The sequence below is a fragment of the Salvia miltiorrhiza genome, chromosome 2 (genome assembly GCF_028751815.1).
Source record: "Salvia miltiorrhiza cultivar Shanhuang (shh) chromosome 2, IMPLAD_Smil_shh, whole genome shotgun sequence".
Taxonomy (NCBI): domain Eukaryota; kingdom Viridiplantae; phylum Streptophyta; class Magnoliopsida; order Lamiales; family Lamiaceae; genus Salvia; species Salvia miltiorrhiza.
This window is the reverse complement of record NC_080388.1, coordinates 25,171,525-25,191,336: the sequence shown is the minus strand read 5'-3', so window position 1 is coordinate 25,191,336 and position 19,812 is coordinate 25,171,525. Positions and strand designations below refer to the sequence as shown.

General features: G+C 44.2%; 1 protein-coding gene and 1 non-coding gene across 2 annotated transcripts; one reads left to right on the top strand and one right to left on the bottom strand.

The window, feature by feature from the left end:
* Positions 1–8,139: 8,139 nt before the first annotated feature.
* Positions 8,140–8,484, bottom strand: LOC131008182 (uncharacterized). The gene has a single exon (XM_057935075.1). The coding sequence runs from the start codon at positions 8,482–8,484 to the stop codon at positions 8,140–8,142; it is 345 nt and encodes a 114-aa protein (XP_057791058.1).
* A 4,857-nt stretch (positions 8,485–13,341) lies between these two features.
* LOC131013723 (small nucleolar RNA R71) lies at positions 13,342–13,448 on the top strand. The gene has a single exon (XR_009097810.1). It is a non-coding gene; the product is annotated as a small nucleolar RNA R71 (small nucleolar RNA).
* Positions 13,449–19,812: the final 6,364 nt, after the last annotated feature.

Sequence of the window (19,812 nt, the reverse complement as noted above, 5' to 3'; positions counted from 1 at the left end):
GGACAAACTTGTTTAGCTACTCATCAGTAGCTAATACGTGTATACATAAAATAAAAGAACTAAAACCTTTAAAACTAAAATAAAAATATTACAAAGATAATTTTCTAGAGAGAGAGTGTGTTGTGTGAAAGAGTTGTGAATTTCTCGATGACCACTTCCTCTCCAGAGCTCGGGGTTTTATAGAGGTCTGCTGCCCTCTATAATTGCTTGGTAGTTGGCCTTGGATTCCTTCTTCGTGGCCAGCTAACTTGGATAGAGACAACCATCTTCTTTTGTCGACAAGAATTGCCGACACCAGCTATGCCTTCACATGCCTCCGTGGTCCCTTACTCCATTATTCAGCTGATAATGTTGTAGGAGGGGCCTGCTGCTTTTATCCTCCACTCACTTCTGCTTTTGGTGAGTTGTCCGCTTGCATAATAACCCACAAAAGGTATGATGAATCTTTCAATTTTGAAGGTAGAATTGCATATCAGGGGATCCTTCAATATGTTTGTTGGGGAATTTGCTAAAAAATGAATGTTCATCGAAAAGTGGGAAAAATTTAGGCAATTTCCAGCTCCTCATTCACGAAAAAAAATATGTTGTTTCATTCTCATAATTTTGAAAATAACAGCCCAGACTTCAAAGCTTTATTAATCTGAATTTTATTTGGGTTTCTGAAAAATGTATATATGTCTCTCTATCTAAAAGAAACAGGAGGAAGGGAAATCCCAAAATCATTCACAACTTCACTTGGCCTTCACAGCTGGTCACATGGAATTCCATCACTCAGGCAGCGTACGGCACGCCGCCGCCGCACGCGTCGCCGGCTGGGGTTCACCGAGAAAACTCGGATCTAGAGCAGAAAAGGGAAGAAAGGGGGAATCTATCGGTTCTCTCACCACATGGCTCAAATCGCTGTCCCTTATCCGCCTTTGCAAGGACCACCGTCGATCACTGCCACCACGTACACCGCCGGTTACCACCTGGCCTCGTACACGCTGCGTACTGCTGTCGCGCGCACCGCCGGTGACGGTCTGGGTTTGCATGTATACTAACGTACATGAAAGTAGTATTTAATCTAAAACTCTTAAGTTTGATTGAATGATTGCTGAGTTCCAGCGCTCGCTGACTTCTTGGCCGCGGGCGCTGGAACTCAGCGTTCACTTAAAACTTCATGGATTTCAATTCTCGTGGTTCTTGGCCGGATTTCGTCGTGTGTATTTTTTGAATGAAATCCATGAAAGTCATTCCAGATTTTAAGTCAATAGAATAACGAATATACCTAGATTTGTATGGATTTTAAAAAGTCTTGAACGAATACACCTAGATTTATATAGACTTTTAAAAGTCTTAAACGAATACACCCAGATTTCTGCAGACTTTTAAAAGTCTTGAACGAATACACCCAGACTTTTAAAATCCATAGACAGCTAGATACGCTAGTCTTGTCTATTTCCCTTATTAAAATATAACCTAGCTGGATACGCCAGTCTTAGATTTAGTATTCTAATAGCATTAAGGTGAAGGAACCCCATTTAGATCAATCATCCTAGATACGCTAGTAATAATTAATATACCAATTAATTCCTACTACGAACATGGTAGTTTTGTCACTAATCAGCCATGTTCCAACAATTACGGATTGGAGGTGCTAATTGACTATAATCCAATTAAACCTAAGTTGATCAGGCTTAAATAAAATCTGAATTATCATTGAACCTAGGAATTAATCGGAATCAATAGGAATCAATTTTAAACCAATTAGGTCTCACAAATCATTAAATTAGAGTTTCATTATTCTCGCCGAATTAAAAGTTTAGCTACTCATGCTTAAATTAAGAACAAGCAAAGAAATAAAAGTAAACATAGAACAAGAGAATAAATTATATTGCAAAGAAAATATAATAACCACTCTGGAACGAAAAGAGAATTCGGCTGCACTAAAAACTGAAGCAAAAGGATGAACGTTATCAAAGTAAACTAATAAGTCTAAGTCTAAAGTTTGCGGCTGCCAAGGGAAAGATGATCTCCAGCAAAGACGAAAATTAGGGCAAGGAATTCTTTTTGAAAGACGAAAACTAAGCCCTATTTATAGATTTCAAATCCTGATTGATCACTATGGAAGTTGCCATGCAAAGTAGAACTCTAAAGGCAATAAAATCGTGCAAGATAAGGCAACTTCCAGCTGGCGTACTCAGCAAGTAATCTCCACTCTGGCGGAAATCGCGGCTCTCGCCAGAGGAACAGCTGTCGTCAGAGAAACGGACCTTGCCAGAGAAATGGCTATCGCCAGGGGAACGGGTGCTTCCTCTGCTCTGATATGTTGATTTCTCTGGCTTCTTGATTTCTCTGCTCTGGCTTTTGATTTCTCTGGCTTCTCATTTCGCTGCTCTGGCACTGGCGCATTTCTCTGGCTTCTCATTTCGCTGCTCTGGAGATTGACTTCGCTGCTCTGGCTTGCATTTCGCTGCTCTGGAGATTGGTTTCTCTGACGCGGGGCTTCGGCTGACTTTTGGTCTGGTCTGGAGCGCGGGCTTTGGCGACAGAGCTATGCTGCTCTGCTCTGGCTACAGAGTTATGCTAAAAACACCCTTTTTAGCCCCAAAATCTCCAAAATTGTATTCTTCCATCTAAAAAACCTAAATCTCCTGCGAAGCATCAAACAAGCCATAAAACGCACCAATTTCCAGAAGATTCTCTTAAAATAAAGCTCATATAAACCCAAAAATTTAGCACAATTAAGCATAAATCAACCCCCCCACACTTAGCCTTTTGCTTGTCCTCAAGTAAAATCCATATGAATCCTCGGAAGAGATTGATTTCAACAATGCTAATTTCCAATCCGAACATTCACAAGTCAATTCAAGATTTTACAATCAACACACATCTTCTCGATCATGCAAGTAACTCAAAGTTTAAGAAGCAACAAAAGAGTAATGCAAGTAATTCGATCAGACCCAATTCTCCGCTAGAAGTGAATTCCCTAATGTGATCGCCTTTATAATCAATATCACCATTTTTCACATTTTTTGTGCTTAAGATTTTCGACAGTTGGGCCATAATTCATGAAATAAAATCATTTGGATGTAATCCAAAGTCTTTTCACGTGGTTTCCCATGCTCATAGTTGAACTAGAGGAGCAGAGACTCAGAGCTGTCACATTTTCAGAGCAGGCCAGATGTTTCAGAGCTGGCAATTTCAAAGTTGGCAATTCGTCCAACATTTTCACAAATAAGATATGATCGTAGGCAATCACAATGACAACACTCCTTCTAGCATCTACCGGACAAATCACGTTTTACTAACTTACAAAAATGTTGCAACAAAACTCATAATTCTTTGCACAATCAAGAAACATATATCGAAGGTAAAACAAGAATAACTACCATTCATTCACATACCCGAAAGTCACATCGAAAACCATCTCTTCTTCCACGGATTCATAAAAATTCGCACGAGATAAAGACCAAAACTAAGCATAGAAAGACTGATCTCGTCCACTTGAAAATATAAGCAACAAAACACCCCCCCCCCCCACACACTTAGAGCATGCCATGTCCTCAGGGCATAAAAGAAATAAGGAGAGTTTAGAAAACGTCCCTGAGTATTGGCAATGAAAAACTGAAGCATCGTGAGAGGCGGTGAAGAGTGGAGTGTGCGGTCTGTGCAGAGTAGAGAGTGGTGGCGCTGGCAGGGCATAGGAGAGAGTCATTTCGCTGGCAGGGCAGAGTAGAGAGTCATTTCGCTGGCAGGGCTGCAGAAACATGAACACCTCCAGAATCATAGTATCCGCATAGCAACCGAACTTAGGACAAAGAACAAAACACCAACTAAAAACAAAACAAGAACAACAAAAAACAAAAACTAAAAATAAACCAACGGTGGGTTGCCTCCCACCAAGCGCTAGATTTGAAAGTCGCCAGCTCGATTGCACAAGTACTCAAAAAGTGCCCGGAACTAACAGCGAAACAGACTCCGCTGGAACTAAAGAGGAGGCATCATAGAATGGCTTCAAACGATGTCTATTCACGGTGAATGTCTTCGCCGTATCTAGGCTGCATATTTCAAACGCCTCATTGGGGCAGACAGACTGAATCACGAACGGACCAACCCATTTTGTCTTCAACTTTCCGGGCATTAAACACAGCTTTGATTGGAACAAGAGTACCTTTTGCCCGACCTTCAAGGATTTTCCTCGCAGATTCTTGTCATGCCACATCTTAGTGCGCTCTTTATACCACATGGCTGCATCATATGCTTCAAGACGAATCTCCTCCAATTCTTGAAGTTGAAACTTCCTTTCCTCCTCACACTTAGGCAACTGCTTATTCACTTCTTTCACGGCCCAATATGCGCGATGCTCTAACTCAACCGACAGGTGGCACATCTTTCCAAAGATTAGACGATAAGGTGACCTACCTATTGGGGTTTTGTAGGCAGTTCTGTACGCCCAGAGTGCGTCATCTAGCCTCAAGCTCCAATCCTTTCGAGACGGGTTCACCGTTTTCTCTAGAATTTGCTTCACTTCTCGGTTGGAAACTTCGGCTTGGCCGTTGGTTTGAGGATGGTAAGGAGTAGCCAATCGATGATGCACACCATATTTCTTCATCAATGCTTCGATGGTGCGGTTGCAGAAGTGTATCCCCTGATCGCTAATCACTGCTCGAGGTACTCCATACCTAGTAAAGATGTGGGACTTCAAAAACGCAGCAACCACCTTGGCATCATTTGTCTTCGTGGCCTTTGCTTCTACCCATTTCGACACGTAGTCAACGGCGAGCAAGATGTAGAGATTTCCGTATGAGCTTGGGAATGGTCCCATGAAATCCATCCCCCACACATCAAATATCTCACAAAAAATCATCGGGACTTGGGGCATCTCATCTCGCTTGGAGATATTTCCGGTCAGTTGACAACGATCACAACTTTTGCAAAATAGATAAGCATCTCTATGCAATGTGGTCCAAAAGAAACTGGAATCAAGTACCTTCCTTGCTGTACGTTTCGGACCAAAATGACCGCCACAAGCAAGAGAATGGCAGTGTGCAAGAATTGCTCGTTGTTCTGCTTCAGGAACGCAACGTCGGATGATCTGATCGGTTCCAACCTTCCACAAATAAGGTTCATCCCATAGATAATATTTGCACTCACTTCGAAGTTTCATCCGCTGTGCCTTTTTGAACAAAGGTGGGAATATTCCAGAAGTCAAATAATTGACGATGTCGGTGAACCATGGCTCGGACCCACCTTTTTCCTCGACTGAATATGCTTCTGACATTTCCAGAGCAGAACAAGTGCGCCAGAGCGGATGGCCATTTCTCTGGCGGGAGTCCATTTCTCTGGTCTGGCTTGCTTCCGCTGCTCTGACTCGGAGGAAAGGTCCTGTCTGGGCAAACAAACGGCTGAACATGTCTGGATATCATAAAGATGTTCTTCTGGGAAGGCTTCGTTGATAGGAGTAACATCCTCATCTTTCTGGACCAATCGACTCAAATGATCAGCAACATGATTTTCAGCTCCCTTCTTGTCTCGAATCTCCCAATCGAACTCTTACAACAAAAGAATCCACCTTATCAAGCGCGGTTTTGACTCTTTCTTTGATAGCAGAAACTTTAATGCGGTGACTCAACTAGAAACACCTCTAAGTTGACTTGCAATAGAACAAGGACATCCTAGCGATGGTAAGTTGACCAAGTGTCATCTCTCAAGGAAAGTCTTTAAGGGCTTTTAGTAGTATCGTAAGAAAAAGCAATAAAAGAAAGCAGTAAAGGTTTTGATTTAAAAACGTAACTTAAACTTAAACGTAAATTGAACTTAAACTTAACCTAGGCAATAATTTAAACAACTCGAATTAAACCTAACTTAAGAAATTAAAGACTTGTAAATTTAGAGATTTCTAATCTAGGCGTGAAACTAAAGTGCATAATTTAAATTGCATAATTGAAAAGAAAGCATAAACGAAAAACGTAAACATGATTAAACGAAAGTAAATTGAATTTAAATACGAAATACCGTAACTGTCTTGAACGTATAATCGTGTCACTCGATCACAATCCAAGAACTAAACTAAAAACGAAATTAAAATCTAACTTAGAATACTAAAAACCTTGAACTAAGAAAGCAATGAAATTCCTAAGCTTTTGATGCCAACAAATCGCAAGGTGGCGTCTAAAACTAGGGCAAAAGATTGATTATTACAATGAAAAGTATGGCCCTATTTATAGACTTCAAATTCTTAAGGATCACCACGAAAGTTGCCATGCAAAGAAGAATTCTAAAGGCAATAGAATCGTGCAAAATAAGGCAACTTCCAGCTGGATGCACGCTTCTGGAAAACACTCCTACTCTCGCCAACTTCGCAGCTCTCGCTAGAGGGATGGATGATTTCCCTGACCTCGCCAGAGAAATGGTTTGCCAGAGGAACGGTGAATTCTCTGCTATCGCCAGAGTAACGGCGATTTCTCTGGCTTCTCTGACTATTGAGCGCTGGACTTTACTTCTCTGATGCTGACGCTTCTCGGCAGAGGAATAGGTGATTCCTCTGCTTTGGCTTCTCGATTCCTCTGACTAGCGACTTCTCTGACTGGTGATTCCTCTGGCGCTTCGATTCCTCTGATTTCTCTGCTCCTCTGGCGATTGGTTCCACTGCTCTGGCTGGTGATTTCGCTGCTCTGGAGATTGGTTTCTCTAACGCGGGTCTTCGGCTGACTTCTCTGGTCTGGCTACAGAGTTATGCTAAAAACACCCTTTTTAGCCCCGAAATCTCCAAAATTATATTCTTCCATCTAAAAACCTAATCCTCCTGCGAAGCATCAAACAAGCCATAAAACGCACCAATTTCCAGAAGATTCTCTTAAAATAAAGCTTATATAAACCCCAAAATTTAGCACAATTAAGCATAAATCAACCCCCCCCACACTTAGCCTTTTGCTTGTCCTCAAGCAAAATCCATATGAATCATAGGAAGAGATTGATTTCAACAATGCTAATTTCCAATCCAAACATTCACAAGTCAATTCCAGATTTTACAATCAACACACATTTTCTCGACCATGCAAGTAATTCAAAGTTTAAGAAGCAACAAAAGAGTAATGCAAGTAATTCGATCATACCCAATTCTCCGCTAGAAGTGAATTCCCTAATGTGATCGCCTTTATAATCAATATCACCATTTTTCACACTTTGTGTGCTTAAGATTTTCGACAGTTGAGCCATAATTCATGAAATAAAATCATTTGGATGCAATCCAAAGTCTTTTCACATGGTTTCCCATGCTCATAGTTGAACTAGAGGAGCAGAGACTCAGAGTTGTCACGTTTCAGAACAGGCCAGATGTTTCAGAGCTGACAATTTTGAAGTTGGCAATGGCAATTCGTCCAACATTTTTCACATTTCACAGCTAAGATACGATCGTAGGCAATCACAATGACAACACTCCTTCTAGCATCTACCGGACAAATCACGTTTTACTAACTTACAATCATGTTGCAACAAAACTCAAATTCTTTGCACAAACAAGAAACATATATCAAGAGTAAAACAAGAATAACCACCATTCATTCACAAACCCGAAATTCGCATCGAAAACCATGTACTCTTCTACAAATTCATAAGAACTCGCAAGATTCGAGACTAAAAACTAAGCATAGAAAGATTAATCTCGCCCAATTTGAAAGCATAAGCACAATAAGACACCCCCCACACTTAAAGCATGCCATGCCCTCAGGGCATAAAAGAAATAAGAAGAGTTGAGAAAACGTCCCTGATTATCGGCATGGAGAAACTGAAGCATCGTGCGAGGTGGTGAAGAGGGAAATTCGCTGTCTGTGGCAGACTGAAGAGTGGCTACGCTGAAGCAGGTCAGCGCTGGCAGAGCAGCGCGGAGAAGGGCAGTGGTGGTGAAGTGTAGTGCGGAAAAGTGCAGCGGTGGTGGCAGCAGCGCTAGCGGCTGTATGAGAATTTCAACGCTGAAAATAAGACATGCTCACCAAGCATCATAGTATCCGCAAAGCAACCAAAACTTAGGAAAGACACGAAACACCCAACTAAAAACAAAGAAAAGCAAAAACTAAACAAAGAAAAACAAACCAACGGTCGGTTGCCTCCCACCAAGCGCTAGAGTTAGAGTCTCCAGCCCGACTTCAGATCTGAACTTCAACAAGGGTTGTGCAGAGCTTGAGACTCCACTTCCATAGTCTGACTCTGGTGCTCATAGTATGGTTTCACTCGATGGCCATTCACTCTGAAACTCTCCTTCGTGTTTTCATTGAATAGCTCAACGGCACCATGCTCAAACACTTCCTTAAGTAAAAACGGACCACTCCATCGAGATTTCAGCTTACCCGGGAACAACTTCAGTCGAGAATTGAATAAGAGCTCCTTCATCCCGGGGTAAAGCTTCTTATGGCAGATACGGCAGTCATGGAGTCGCTTCACTTTGTCCTTGAAGATCCTCGCATTCTCGTACGCCACGTTGCGTAGCTCATCTAACTCCTCCATTTGCAGTGTGCGCTGCTTCACGGCAGAGTCCAAGTCATAGTTGGCAGCTTTGATTGCCCAATAAGCTTTGTGCTCTATCTCCACCGGCAGATGGCAAGCCTTGCCGTATACTAGACGGTATGGACTCATCCCAAGCACGCCCTTGAAGGCAGTTCGGTATGCCCAGAGAGCGTCATTCAACTTTGCGGACCAGTCCTTGCGTGAGGGTTGCACCGTTTTCTCCAAAATCCCCTTGATTTGCCGATTGCTCGTCTCGGCTTGTCCAGAGGTTTGTAGATGATATGGTGTTGCTACCTTGTGCGTGATCCCATTCTTCTTCATGAGCTTTGCAAACAACTTATTGCAGAAGTGCTTGCCTCCATCGCTAATGATAGCTCTAGGAAATCCGAATCTAGAAAGAATGTTCTCTTGCACAAACTTAAGCACCACATTAGCATCACATGTCCGCGTGGGGATAGCCTCGACCCATTTGGACACGTAATCTACAGCAAGTAAAATATATTGAAACCCATGCGAAGTAGGAAATGGCCCCATGAAATCAATGCCCCACACATCGAAAATTTCGACAATTAAAATGCTTTGGAGGGGCATCTCATTCCTGCGGCCAATATTTCCTACTCTCTGACACCGATCGCAAGCAAGAGTGAAGGTGTGTGCATCTTTGAAAATGGAAGGCCAAAACAAACCAGATTGAAGAATTTTATGTGCTGTTTTCTGCCCCCCAAAGTGTCCACCACAATGATCCTCATGGCACATTTTTAACACTTGTTGTTGCTCCTCTGTCGGCACACACCGTCGAATGACATCATCCTTTCCAAGCTTGAAAAGGTGAGGAATCTCCCAATAATAGTGTCTGCATTGAGCTAAAAATCTCTTTCTTTCCTGTGATGTCAGCTCAGGCCGTAGAATACCACAAACTAAGTAATTGACAATATCAGCATACCAGGGCTCGGCACTCGCAGGGCTGCTCTGAACAGCGTTGAGTTCGGCAGAGCTGGTCAAAGTAGAGCCGGCTTCGATTCTGCGCTGGAGATGTCGGCTCCTCTGCTCTGGTACCGACTCCTCTGCTTTGGTATTCGACTCCTCTGCTCTGGCATGGGCAGAGTGGATCTCGGCAGTGCTGCTCTTATCAAGGGTTAATGCATATGTATGCTCAAAAGGAAAAGATTCAGGGATGCAATTGAGACTCGATTCTATCAAATTTTTATCCAATCGGGAAAGGTGGTCAGCTACGTGATTCTCGCTCCCTTTCCTATCCCTGATCTCTACATCAAACTCTTGTAACAGTAAGACCCAACGGATGAGACGAGCTTTAGCCTGAGGTTTAGTCATCAAGTATCGAAGTGCAGCATGGTCACTATGGACAATGACCTTAGACCCAATGATGTATGCTCGAAATTTACTTGAGCGCTATTCAAAGTCAAACTAGCATAGTAAATCACACGTAACATCCTATCTACACGCTGACCGAGCACCGCTCCTACAGCAGAGTTAGACGCATCACACATGATCTCAAAGGGCAATGACCAATCAGGCGCAATTACAACCGGGGCAGAGCTCAACTTAAGTTTCAATGTTTCAAAGGCATGCATGCAAGAGTCATCGAAATTAAAAGGAACATCCTGAGCTAGTAGTTTGCATAGAGGTTGGCTAATTTTAGAGAAATCTTTAATGAAACGTCGATAAAAACCGGCGTGACCTAAGAAACTCCTAATCCCTTTGACATCAATAGGGGGTGGCAACTTTTGGATTACCTCCACCTTAGCTCTGTCGACCTCTAGTCCATGCTTAGACACCACATGACCCAAGACAATCCCACGAGTAACCATGAAATGACTCTTTTCCCAACTCAAAGTTAGGCCACTTTCAATACACCTTTTCAACACAACATCAATCTTAGTTAAACAATTATGAAAAGACTGCCCAAAAACCAAAAAATCATCCATAAAAACCTCCACGCATTTACCAATCATATCAGAGAATATGGACATCATGCATCGTTGAAACGTCCCGGGCGCATTGCACAATCCGAACGGCATCCTCTTCCATGCAAATGTCCCAAAAGGCGTAGTGAATGCAGTCTTGACTTGATCTTCCGGTGCGATTGCGATTTGGTAGTATCCTGACAAACCATCTAGAAAACAATAAAAATCATGTCCTGCTAAACGGTCTAACATTTGATCAACAAAAGGAAGAGGAAAGTGATCCTTTTTGGTGACGGCATTGAGTTTCCTGTAGTCGACGCACATCCGCCATCCCGTGGTAGGGCGCGTCGGTACCAACTCCATCTTGTCATTGCGCACAACCGTCATTCCTCCTTTCTTTGGCACGACATGCACCGGGCTCACCCATTCACTATCGGTAACTGAATAGATAATCCCTTCGGCAAGAAGCTTAAGGATTTCCTTGCGCACAACCTCCATCAGCATAGGGTTCAAGCGTCGTTGGGCATCTCGCTTGGGTGTAGCTCCTTCTTCTAGGTTGATCTTGTGCATGCATGTGGCTGGACTAATGCCACGTATGTCACCTATGCTCCATCCCAGCGCTGCTTTGTTTCTCTTCAACACCTCGAGCAGTGCCTCTTCTTGCTCTAGAGTCAGAGTAGACGAGATGATGACTGGCTTCTCATTTCCGTCTTCTAAAAAGACATACTTGAGATTGGTTGGGAGTTCCTTCAATTCGAGTGCTGGTTTCTTTGCCCCCACCTGTTCCTCCTCTAAGCTGGGCAATGCAGGTTTGGGCAGTGCAGGATTGCTGGGCAGGTCAGCGCTGCCAGGGCTGAAGTCAGAGCAGCGAAGCTCTCGCGTCAGAGCAGCGCCGAACTCTTCAGCTTCCCGCGCTAGTTCTTCCATGTCTGCTGATCCAGCGCAAACTTCCTCGCATTCCTGCTCCTGTAAAAATACCTTCTCAACCAAGCCATTAATAGCATCTATATATGAGCATTCATTCATAAGGTTGTCCGAAGGCATAGCCCGATTTTCATGCACTGAGAAAGACACCGACTCCCCCAACACTGACATTTTAATAGTTCCATTTTTTACATCAATCAACGTGTTAGTGGTCGCCATAAAGGGCCTTCCTAATAGCAAAGTATGATCTCTACCATTCTCGTGCACATCCCCAATCTCCAGTACGACAAAATCAACGGGCACTATCAGACCCCCGACTCTAACTAGGATATCTTCTACTATACCACGGGGATACCTGACGGACCTATCAGCAAGTTGGAGGCACATGCGAGTAGATTTTAAATTACCTAACTCTAATTGTTGATAAATAGAGTAAGGCATCAAGTTAATCCCAGCCCCCAGATCCAACATACCCGTGGCTTCCTTACCATTTCCCGAAGTAATATTAATCACAAAACTACCTGGATCGCGTTGCTTGGGTGGCAAAGATTGCTGCATGATTGCGTTTGCAACTTCGGAGACCAACGCCTTCTCATTGTCACCGAACCTTCTTTTGTTGGATGCCAATTCCTTGAAGAATTTCACATATGCAGGCACATTTCGGATCACATCAAGAAGAGGCAAATTCACATTTACCTTGGCCAACATGTTGTAGAATTCTTCAAACTGACGGTCCTGCTTCTTGTTTCTCAATCTGTTCGGAAAATGAATCGGTGGTCGATATGGTGCAGTAGCTTTGTGGAGCTTGACCTCCTTTTCCTTCTCTCCTTCCTTTTGCTTGTCTGCCGTCTCTCCATCAGTCGGGCTGGTCAGCGCTAAGCTCGGCAACTCTGGTCTAGGCTGGACAGAACTCGGTAGCTCTGCTCTGGTCACAGTAGAGCTTGGCTGCTCTGCGCTGGTGAAAGCAGATCTCGGCTGCTCTGCGCTGGTCAAGGTAGAGTTCGGCTGCTCTGCACTGGTCAAATTAGGAACCTCCACTTTGTTATCCACCATCTTACCACTGCGAAGAACAGTTACAGCAAGAGCTTGATGCGTCTGAGCAGGTTGACCATGAAACTTCCCGGGTTGCTGTTGTTGTTGGATTTGATTCAAGGCACCGGAAAGTTGTCCAACCGTAGTCTCGAGCCTTTTGATCGTAGAAGCTTGAGACTCTATACTTTATTTGTTCATCTCCATAAAGGCTTGCAGTGTTTCTTCGAGCGTGGATTTTTGTGGTGGAATCGACGGCGTATTTTGTTGCGGAATGGATTGCTGTTGTTGGTATTGTGGTTTGTATGGTTGAGAAGGCCCCTGCGGTGGTGGGAAATACTGTTGTTGTTGATAGCCCATCTGGGGTGGTCGACGGAATTGATTCCCCCCAAAATTTTGATTTCCCCATCCTCCATTCGGCTGACTCCTCCATCCTCCAACGATATTTTGTGGACCTTGATTCATGCTCTGGCCATATGGTCTGTTCTGCACTTGATTGTAGGTTTGGAATCCTTGTGCTGCATAGACCTCAGCTTGTCCTTCCGGGGTAAACTCTCCCATTCTATGGCACTCATTAGCTCCATGGCTGAAATCTCCACAGATACCACACGGCTCAACATACTGTATGGCTGGGTTCTGCGGAGTTGACATTGGCAGAGCTGGATTCGGTTGAGTTGTCATCGGCGGCGCTGAGCTCTGAACTGGAGAATTTTCCATCTTTTCCATCTTGAGCTGTTGAACTTCTCGCATGATCGAAGCCAATTGTTGCTGCATCTCGAACTGATTTGTCACGGCACTAGCCTCCACTCTCCGTCCACGGACTGACTTCTGTTGGGAGCTTTCGGCCAAGGTCTTGAAAATCTCTTTCAGATCTGCCGCAGTCTTCCGAGCTATGTTTCCTCCTGCCGTGCTGTCCACCATAAATTGGGCAGTTTGCACTAACCCATCGTAGAAGAACTGCATCAACATAACATTCGTGAATTGATGTTGAGGGCATTGACGGAGGAGTTCTTCATATCTCTCCCAAGCTTCATGCAAAAGCTCATCCGCTCCTTGGGTGAACTCCATTATTTTTGTTCTCAGCTTCTGTGTTTTGTGGCTTGGGTAGTATTTCAGCATGAATTTTTCACAAGCATCTCCCCACGTAGTGATAGAGTTGGGCAGCAGAGAGAGCATCCACGTCCTGGCCCGGTCTTTAAGTGCATAGGGGAAACACTTGAGCTTGAGTTGGTCCTCCGTGAGGCTAAGCAGAGGAATCGTTTGCACTTGTGTGCAAAAGTCTCGGATGAATTGCAGAGCATCCTCGCTTGGCATCCCGTGGAACACCGGCAGCAAATTCGAGTCGTTGGGTTTGAGATTGTAGTTTCTCACAGCAGTGGGGAGCACGATTGCCGATGTGTTGGTATCTCCAATTACCGGCCTGGTGAAGTCTCCCATATATTCCGTGTTCTGGGCCATCTCCTTCTTTTCCTTGTTTAAATTCTGCTTGGTGCAAAAATTGGCGGAGCTGGCCTCTTCCTCTTTAGTGTGTTTTGTCGTGGCTGTCGTGTGCTCTGTATCGGCAGAGCTGGCGTCCTCTCTCGTTGGCTGCTCTGAAGGCTCCGAGTCAGAGCTGGCTGGCGAATCTAGTTCCTCCTCTCCTGCGCTCTGCTCGGGTAGTTCAGAATCAGAGTAGGACTTGGCAGAGCTGGCTTCTTCCTCTTCTACAGTCTGCTCTGGAACTTCAGGTTCAGAGTCAGAGAAGAAATCTTCAGTTTTGTCACGTGTTTCTCCGTCAGAACTGGAGTTTGAACCATCTGCTCTGTCGTTCCCGATCACTCCCTTGCAGCTATTCTTCCTGAAAATCCCTTCGCTCGTACTATGCAAAGGAGACACCAATTTGCCTTTAAGACTACGGCGTCCCTGCATGCACAACACTGAACAAACGGATTAAACGCACCGAGTGGAAGAAACTTAAAAACAGAAATTAAATAAAGCAAGTAAAAACGACACAACTAAAACGCCTAAAACTTTCCCCGGCAACGGCGCCAAAATTTGACTCAACTAGAAACACCTCTAAGTTGACTTGCAATAGAACAAGGACATCCTAGCGATGGTAAGTTGACCCAGTGTCATCTCTCAAGGAAAGTCTTTAAGGGCTTTTAGTAGTATCGTAAGAAAAAGCAATAAAAGAAAGCAGTAAAGGTTTTGATTTAAAAACGTAACTTAAACTTAAACGTAAATTGAACTTAAACTTAACCTAGGCAATAATTTAAACAACTCGAATTAAACCTAACTTAAGAAATTAAAGACTTGTAAATTTAGAGATTTCTAATCTAGGCGTGAAACTAAAGTGCATAATTTAAATTGCATAATTGAAAAGAAAGCATAAACGAAAAACGTAAACATGATTAAACGAAAGTAAATTGAATTTAAATACGAAATACCGTAACTGTCTTGAACGTATAATCGTGTCACTCGATCACAATCCAAGAACTAAACTAAAAACGAAATTAAAATCTAACTTAGAATACTAAAAACCTTGAACTAAGAAAGCAATGAAATTCCTAAGCTTTTGATGCCAACAAATCGCAAGGTGGCGTCTAAAACTAGGGCAAAAGATTGATTATTACAATGAAAAGTATGGCCCTATTTATAGACTTCAAATTCTTAAGGATCACCACAGAAGTTGCCATGCAAAGAAGAATTCTAAAGGCAATAGAATCGTGCAAAATAAGGCAACTTCCAGCTGGATGCACGCTTCTGGAAAACACTCCTACTCTCGCCAACTTCGCAGCTCTCGCTAGAGGAATGGATGATTTCCCTGACCTCGCCAGAGAAATGGTTCGCCAGAGGAACGGTGAATTCTCTGCTATCGCCAGAGTAACGGCGATTTCTCTGGCTTCTCTGACTATTGAGCGCTGGACTTTACTTCTCTGATGCTGACGCTTCTCGGCAGAGGAATAGGTGATTCCTCTGCTCTGGCTTCTCGATTCCTCTGACTAGCGACTTCTCTGACTGGTGATTCCTCTGGCGCTTCGATTCCTCTGATTTCTCTGCTCCTCTGGCGATTGGTTCCACTGCTCTGGCTGGTGATTTCGCTGCTCTGGAGATTGGTTTCTCTGACGCGGGTCTTCGGCTGACTTCTCTGGTCTGGCTACAGAGTTATGCTAAAAACACCCTTTTTAGCCCCGAAATCTCCAAAATTATATTCTTCCATCTAAAAACCTAATCCTCCTGCGAAGCATCAAACAAGCCATAAAACGCACCAATTTCCAGAAGATTCTCTTAAAATAAAGCTTATATAAACCCCAAAATTTAGCACAATTAAGCATAAATCATGCGGCATGGTCCGTGTAAACAATTATTTTTGCTCCCAAAAGATATGAGCGGAATTTTTCAAAAGCAAAAATAATTGCTAACATCTCCTTCTCGGTTGTTGCATAATTGCATTGGGCTGGATTCAACGTCTTTGAGGCATAATATATCACGTGGCTCTCCTTCCCCAGTTTCTATCCCAGAACCGCGCCTACGGCATGGTCACTAGCATCACACATAAGCTCAAAGGGGAGCTTCCAGTCAGGCGGTTGCATGATCGGGGCCGTCGTCAACTTGGTTTTCAACAAGTCAAACGCCTGCTTGCACTCATCTGTTAGGGCAAACGGAACATCGTTCTGCAGCAGACGGGCCAACGGTTGCGCGATCTTTGCAAAATCTTTGATGAACCTCCTGTAAAATCTAGCGTGTCCGAGAAAACCTCTGATCTTCTTAACGTCCCTCGGGTATGGCAGCTTGGCTATCAACTCCACCTTGGCCTTGTCGACTTGAATTCCCTTTTCTGAGACAACATGGCCTAGAACAATACCCTCATTCACCATAAAGTGACACTTTTCAAAGTTTAAGATCAGATTTTTCTCCACACAACGAGTCAAAACCTTGTCCAAATTGTGGAGGCAGCCCTCAAATGATGTCCCATAAACTGTGAAATCATCCATGAAGATTTCTATGCACTTTTCGATCAAGTCAGAGAAGATGCTCATCATGCATCGTTGAAAAGTGTCGGGCGCATTGCACAATCCAAACGGCATTCTTTTGCATGCGAAGGTTCCAAATGGGCACGTGAAAGTAGTCTTCTCTTGATCCTCTTGGTTGACATAAATCTAAAAATACCCACTATAACCATCCAAGAAACAGTCTAATGCTTGTCCAGCTAAGCGCTCCAACATCTGATCAATAAATGGAAGCGGTAAATGATCCTTGCGAGTAGCAGCGTTCAGCTTCCGGTAATCGATACACATGCGCCATCCAGTAACAAGACGCATCGGCACCAACTCGTTCTTCTCATTTTCAACCACTTGCAATCCAGACTTCTTCGGAACCATGTGAATCGGGCTCACCCACTTGCTGTCAGAGATAGGATAAATAATTCCTAAAGCGAGAAGCTTTAGAACTTCCTTAAGCACAATCTCCCTCATATTCGGGTTCAACTTCCTTTGTGGATCTCGAACAGGCTTAGCATCCACCTCCAAGAGAATGTAATGCTGGCACACATCGGGACTTATACCGGTGATGTCTGCCAAAGTCCACCCTATGGCTTTCTTGTGCCGTCTGAGCACGGCAATCAACTGCTCCTCCTGAGTAGCGGTGAGCTCGCTGCTGATGATCACTGGGAGAGTTTCAGACTCCCCTAGGTAGACATACTTCAAGTTTGCAGGAAGGGGCTTGAGCTCTAACTCCAGTGGCTTCTCATCGGATCTCAGCGGTCTGTCTGACGGCGTCTGTTTGGGCAAACTAAACTGGCTTCCCGAACTGACCAATTCCGGTTGAGCATGAAGTGACATGATAGCCTCCTTAATCGCTGCATCGTCCATCCCTTGGGCATCAATATCTGTCCAGCTCTTCATCATAGCTAACTCCAACTTATCCTGCGTGAATTCAGTCTCAAGAAATTCTTGGACGAGAGGGTTAATCATATCAATAGAATAAGCATTCTCAGCATCATTGGGAGTTTTCATGGCTTCATCAATACTAAAAGTATATTTTTCCCCATGATAGTCTAGACAAATCGTGCCATTGCTAACATCTATGATTGATTTTGCAGTCCTTTGGAACGGGCGACCTAAAAGGACTCCCGATGACCCCTTGGTTTGCACTCCACTCATCCTCACCACATAGAAATCAGCAGGATAAACAAAGTTATTTACACTCACAAGAACATTCTCAAGTAAACCCTCGGGATGCACACATGACCTATAGGCTAACTGAATGACCACTCTGGTGTCCACCAACTCTATTCCCGACAAACTATTATAAACAGTAAGAGGCATAACATTGATAGACGCTCCTAAGTCACACATAGCATGCTCGATCCTAGTATCACCAATGTAAATAGAAAGAGAAAACATACCTGGATCCTTGCACTTAGCCGGTAATTCCTTCTTGATTGCTGCTGAAATATTTTCTCCCATCACAATCTTTCCAGTTGCCTTGGACTTTCCTGCTATGAAGTCCTTCACAAACTTCCCAAATGGAGGAATTTTCAATGCTTGAAGGAAGGGAAGATTCACTTCAAGTTTGCCGAAGATCTTCACAAAATCGATGAGCTCCTCCTCCGGCTTTTTCTTCGCCAATTGTCCTGGGAAGGGAACTGATATTGCAACCTTAGGATCAGGTAGGCTCGAAGGTTTAGAGACCTTGGTTTGCTCCTCCTCGGTGGACTCAAGTGCTGCTCCCTTTCCCTTCTGCTCAACTGTCGAACCTCTGTTCACTGCAGAGAAGATAAGGTCGCCAGAGCGGGAATCTATTTCTCTGCAGCGCGTCTCTGCTCTGACTGTTGATTCCTCTGGCGATTCCTCTGACTGTTGATTCCTCTGGCGGGAATCCATTTCTCTGCAGCGCGTCTTTGCTCTGGTGCACTTGTTCTGTTTGGCCAAACCGGGCTGTTTGACCTGTTGAATGACTGAATCCTTTGTGCCAACAGAACTCTCGAATTCCTCCACACGAAATTCGACTCCAGAATCCGCCTGCGGTCCATCTTGAGAGTTCTTGGGTATTGGTCCGTTCAACTCTGTACCGCTCCTCAATGTGATCTTGTTGACATTCTCCTTGGGATTCACATGAACTTGAGATGGTAAGGCTCCATTATGTCCTTTAAGTTGATTCATGGATATGGCGAGTTGAGACATCTGATGAGATAGTCCCTCGATTTTCACCTTCTGCTCGGCTTGAGATTGTTGAAGCTGTTGAACATTACCTTGCAAAAATTGTTGGTTGCCTATCAAATCCGCCATCATCTCCTCAAGTGATTTGCCTTGCTTCTCGGGAGGATGTTGCTGAGCTTGGGGAGCTTGATACCCCGTCCAATGATGTGGAGGACGGTAGTTTTGCTGCTGCGGCGGTTGCATCGCTGGTGGCTGCTATTGTTGCCTCTGCTCCGGATATCTCCAACGAAAATTGGGATGGTTTCTCCATGGCGCATTGTGATTGTTTGAGTACTGGTCCCGTTTGGGCAAAGGGGGCAGTGGCGCGTCGCAGCTGTAAAAATTATGGGAAGAATTCGCTTGGGCTTGATATTCTTCCACATCTCCTGTGCATTGCAGGCTGGTGTGGCTTGGATTACCACATGCTCCACATGGCTTCTCTGATGGTTGTCCAGCTATTGCGACCTTCTCCACCACAGTGCTCAACATTCTCTCCAATTTCCCCATCCTTGCTTCGAATTTATCCTCAAAATCCGATGAACTAGCTTGAGCAGCTTTCTTAAGCAGTTGGACGCGCGGCTCCTCACGTACTCCCTCGTGGCTTCCACTAAGTGTTGAATTAACCTTTTTGCTTCACTCACCGTGTTTTGGGAAAATCCTCCTCCACTCGCTGAATTCACCAAGTTCTTAGTGTCTATTGTCATCCCCTGATAGAAGTACTGCAGAAGGTCTCCTTCGGAGAATTTGTGGTTTGGACAGCTGTCCACCAATCTCCTGAACCTAGTCCAATAAGCACTTAAGGACTCATCATACTCCTGTTTTGCACCACTTATCTTCTTCTTTAACGCGTTCGTCTTGGTGGGAGGGAAAAAATGCTCCAGAAATAGCATTTTCATCTCCGCCCATGTAGTGATAGAATAAGGTGGGAGACTCGCGAACCAAGAGTTCGCCTCTGCTGTCATAGTGAAGGGGAAAGCCGCCAATCTAAAGTGCTCCTTTGTAACTCCAGTTGGGCGTTTCTGGACCTTGCAAATTTTTATGAATTCGCTCAAGAAATTGTACGGATCTTCTCCCTTCTTGCCATAGTACTTCGGGAGAACATTAAGCAGTCCAAGCTTAATCTCAATACCGGTAGCAGCTGTCGGCATACGAATTGGGGCGGGTGGGTCATCAGCCTCGTGACTGGAGAGGTCACACAGTCTAGGATCGTCAGCCATGTCGTCTCCGGTGCTCTCGTCGGAATTTGACTTAACTTCCTCCTCACAATCAGT